This window comes from Abramis brama (genome assembly GCF_963993115.1).
Source record: "Abramis brama genome assembly, chromosome: 16".
Lineage (NCBI taxonomy): Eukaryota > Metazoa > Chordata > Actinopteri > Cypriniformes > Leuciscidae > Abramis > Abramis brama.
In genome coordinates this window covers 23,039,656-23,043,860 of record NC_139978.1, presented here as the reverse complement: position 1 = coordinate 23,043,860, position 4,205 = coordinate 23,039,656, and the positions used below count along the sequence as shown (strand labels likewise).

At 37.9% G+C, this 4,205-nt stretch overlaps 1 protein-coding gene across 1 annotated transcript in view; it reads right to left on the bottom strand.

Annotated features, from left to right (window-relative positions):
• Nucleotides 1–912: 912 nt before the first annotated feature.
• Nucleotides 913–4,205, bottom strand: part of opn7c (opsin 7, group member c) — a 14,579-nt gene continuing 11,286 nt past the window's right edge. The window contains exons 4-7 of the mRNA XM_084138754.1: nt 3,456–3,460; nt 3,216–3,354; nt 2,932–3,127; nt 913–1,843 (exon numbers count right to left, since the gene is read on the bottom strand). Of these exons, the coding sequence (XP_083994880.1) occupies nt 1,358–1,843; nt 2,932–3,127; nt 3,216–3,354; nt 3,456–3,460 (826 nt within the window). The 3' untranslated portion in view covers nt 913–1,357. The remainder of the gene's footprint in view (nt 1,844–2,931; nt 3,128–3,215; nt 3,355–3,455; nt 3,461–4,205) is intronic.

Sequence of the window (4,205 nt, the reverse complement as noted above, 5' to 3'; positions counted from 1 at the left end):
CTCTCGGATGGCTTAAAAAACTAGTGTGATTTTATCAATTGGATTTTATCTCTCTCAGTCAAGGTCTGAGGACAGAGCTAATTGAACAATTGAGTTAACAGATGCCAGTGAATGGGGTGTTGTTTAGCCTGGCTTTTTTCATGATAATTCTCTTACTAAAGCACCGGTTGTTTAAGACAAATCAGGATTTGGAGTGATTTTCCTGACTTTGCATATAATTCTGTCAGTTCCCACACACAGATCTGTTAGAGGTTTGACCTAAATCTAGGTAAAGTCTCTTTTTGTGTGCTTTCTATTTCAAAGCTATTTCACTGAGCTGTTTCCTGATCCCTTCTCTGTTTTTGGTGGGGTGTAGTGACCCCTATAGGTACACATGCTCATTACACCATACTCTCAAACTACAAAGCAGCTCACTAAATTAAAAGGGTGCATTGTTTGGGAGCATCCCATCATCAACCTCACCAACCAATGGCATTTTAGTGCCATTTCCATTCAGACTAAGGACTTTTGTAATGAAACCATGTGTGCTGGGAGTGGGCGCCATTCAGATGGGTGCAAACAAATTAGCCTACAAAGTTCATTTGTGTTACAATTAAACTAAGATAGATAATACTGTGTATAATGTGCCCTTATGTATAGGCTTATGTGTAATTGTATCAATGCTTTAGCAATGAAAACCAACCAGTTTTTCTAAATCTTTTCAGTTGTAATAGTCCTGTTCAGCCAACAGATGACAGTCTTTGTTCATTCAAAGAACTGACCTTGCTTATCTCACTGTAAACCACCCTGGATGAAACTGAAACCCAAACTATGTAAGACCCAGTTGGTGAGTTGAAATTGAATTGTTTTTTAAATTAGAAATCGATAACACACTGGATTTACTCCACATTTGAAATCGATAACACACTGGACTTACTCCACATCATTTATTTAACTTTACTCACACAATAATGAATCACATTTCGTTTTATTTAGGCTCGTTCAAATAATGAAGGCTGGTCTCACAGAACATGTTTTACATTTAAAAATGCATGTTGACATATATATAAAAAAACAAAACAAAAAAAACCAGCATGTTCTGTGTGAACTTGCATTAGTGAAATATGCTTTCTACATCTTTTTTTTTTTTTTTTTTTTTTTTTTTTAAGTGAATTTGGTTCAGTAAACTTTAATGAAATCTGTGGGAGGTTCTGAGGACCAATGAGAATCCGGAGACAATAGTGAGAGTTTAATTTTCCTTTCCCTCAGTTTCCCTTGTCCTTGTGTTTTGGCATCTAAGGACATCTGCAATTTTTACACTTTACATCATCTTCTCTTCCTTGAATTTCATGCATTTTCTTTCTTTCTTGAGTTTCTCTCACAGGAGGTTGTTTTGCATTCTGTCAGTTAGATGTCTCACTGGTATTTCACTCTGGACGATTCCCTCCAGGACCCGTACAGTTCTCTGAGGACTTATTTGCTGAAAATGTGGCTCTGCTTCTGCATAGACATGACATGCCCCGTAACTCTCTGCCTGGCCGCTGGAAAAGGGTGTAGAGATGGTGGCATTCTTATGGTTGCATTGTTGAGAGCTCTTTACTTTGGGTGTAGGACTGGCCTTACTATGGCTCACACACATCCTGTGGCGGATGTTTTGGGTATCCTGACTCAGGATTTTGCGAAAATTGGGTTTGAAGAGAAGATAAACCATAGGGTTGTAAATGGTGGAGGATTTGGCCAGGATAGCTGCTAGCGCAAAGGCGATGGGTGGGACCTGCTCATTGGCACTGAACGCAGCCCACATGGCAACAACCGCATATGGGCTCCAAGCCGTAAGGAAGCCAATACACACAGCCACTGAGAGCTAGAAAGAAAACACACATTCACTTAGTTGACATGCAATTAAATAGAATGATTTGTTTTGAAATATTTTAAGATCATATTTTGACCTCTGTAACCCATATTTTCTTTGGAAATAGAGATATTATATTAACCCATATTTTCACAGGAACAATGTATTGCATTGATCAAAAGTGACAGTAAAAACATATAATGTTACAAAAGGATTATGTTTCAAATAAATGCTGTTCTTTTGAACTTTCTATTCATCAAAGAATCCTAAAACAAAGTTTTTGTTTTATAAAACATTGATTATAATGAGAAATGAGAATGATTTCTGAAGGATCATGTCACCCTGAAGACTGGAGTAATGATGCTGAAAATTTAGCTTTGACCACAGGAAAAAAAATTCAATTTGTAAAAAAATTCAAATTGTAATAATATTTTACACTATTACTGTATTTTTGATCAAATAAATGCAGGCTTGGTGAGCATAAGAGACTTCCTTCAAAAACATTAAATAATCTTACTGCCCCAAACTTTTGAACAGTAGTGTACTATGCAATATGAACAGAACAAACTGTTATATTTCTTTATTTATCAGCATTCTGCTTATATTATGTGTTCCTTTTTATGACCCAGATGGCCAAATGTGTGCAAATCTGTGCACATGTACACATATGTTTTGAGGGGACATTTCTCTGCCTCAATATTCAACATTTAGCACCAGCATAATTAACAGTGCAGCCCTCAGTGCCAGCAGCAAAGTTACATGCAGGAATAGTTTATTACCAGGGCTTCAGTCATGACACAGTTTTGAAAAATTAGGCTGGGACAGCCAAAGGTATACAGCCAGTCCTTGTCCAGAGGACAGAGGACTGATTACTTTTTGAGGGACATTAAGTACATACTCAGCAGTAGTATCACGTTCCTGCTGTCTGCTCTACAGGGCAATAAAATCCGGTATATTTGCACAGTGAGACAATGTGGACACCACACATGTTTTTGTGCACTTTTATGTCCCAGGGGTTAATCACAGCTTTTGTTTTGTTACATGAAGGTCACTATAGGCATTAACAAACAAACCCATCAAATCCCATAAACCCTCTTTACCTTTACAATAAGAGTGTGTGCGTTGGTCACTTTGGTTTTTGGCGAGACATGCTGTTGAATGGCTTGGCGAGACCCCCTCACTCTGAGCAGGATGAAGGTGTAAGATAGGATGATGATGGTACAGGGGACAACGTAACAAAAGATAAAAAGACTAATGATGTAAGACATAGCAAGGGCATCACGGGATGGACTGTACCTTGGAACATACAACATGGAAAAGGCATCATTGTAAAATCAGTTTGCGTTAGTTTCACATATTAATGCTAAAATGTTTGTTCTCATACCAGTTTATGCAGCAGGCGGTTCCGTATGGTTCTGGTGCAAAACTTCCCCAGCGGACCAAAGGTCCCACAGCAAACACAGACGCATAGCACCAAACCCCAATAACCATCACACAAGCATGGTTGGATGAGAACTTGTTACCTGGGGAAGACATGCAGAGGACTGCATGAATTCATATTTTTACAAAATATGGTGTGAATGGTCAAGGTGACTAATTGGTCAGGCTGTATGATTCTCCTGACACAGTCTGAACAGTAGGAATTATTTTCATTTCATATCCCACAAAGAAAGAAAGAAAAAACTACCCAGTGTTTCAAGCTCCAGCAACCCCTAAATGTGTGCTCATTAACTGTACTTCTGCTTCTTTCTTTGGTTAATTTGTTTTATCACTCTGTCTCTCCTATTTTGTCTCATTTCTCCTACATGTTCTGTTTTGTTCCACATGTCCTCTCTTATCCTCTTTTTCATCTTTCTTCATTTCTGTGTCTCTCTCCATTCCTGCACATTTAAGCCAGAGGGCCTTTTCATTTCACAGTGAACTGAGTGTGACAGTTTTCAGAATCTTCAGACAGAACACGGCGCTAACGGTCCAAAACACTCAGAACTGATTCTGCCGTGTGAGATTAAACTTGATCCCAAAAACACACCTGCTGAAAAGAAAAGATCCAGCATTGTTGGTCACCAGTTATCTGTTTTGGTCTGTTTTGCATGCTGGTTTGCTTGCAGTTGGCTGGTGCCTTTATTAGGAACTGCAACATTATTTAAAGTGAATTCAAATGAAAGAAATACAATTATGTTTACCTCTGTTATTACAGACTTTTACCTCAGTGGAAAACTTTTTCAAGGATGTCTGAACTTTTTTTGTCTTCACACATCTGTAAAACTTTTTAATATTTTATATTTAAAGTATTGCTTGGGTAAACAATAGCACATCATAATATTTTAAATGTACGAATTAATTTGGTTAAAGAAAACAAAAGAGCATGCGTACC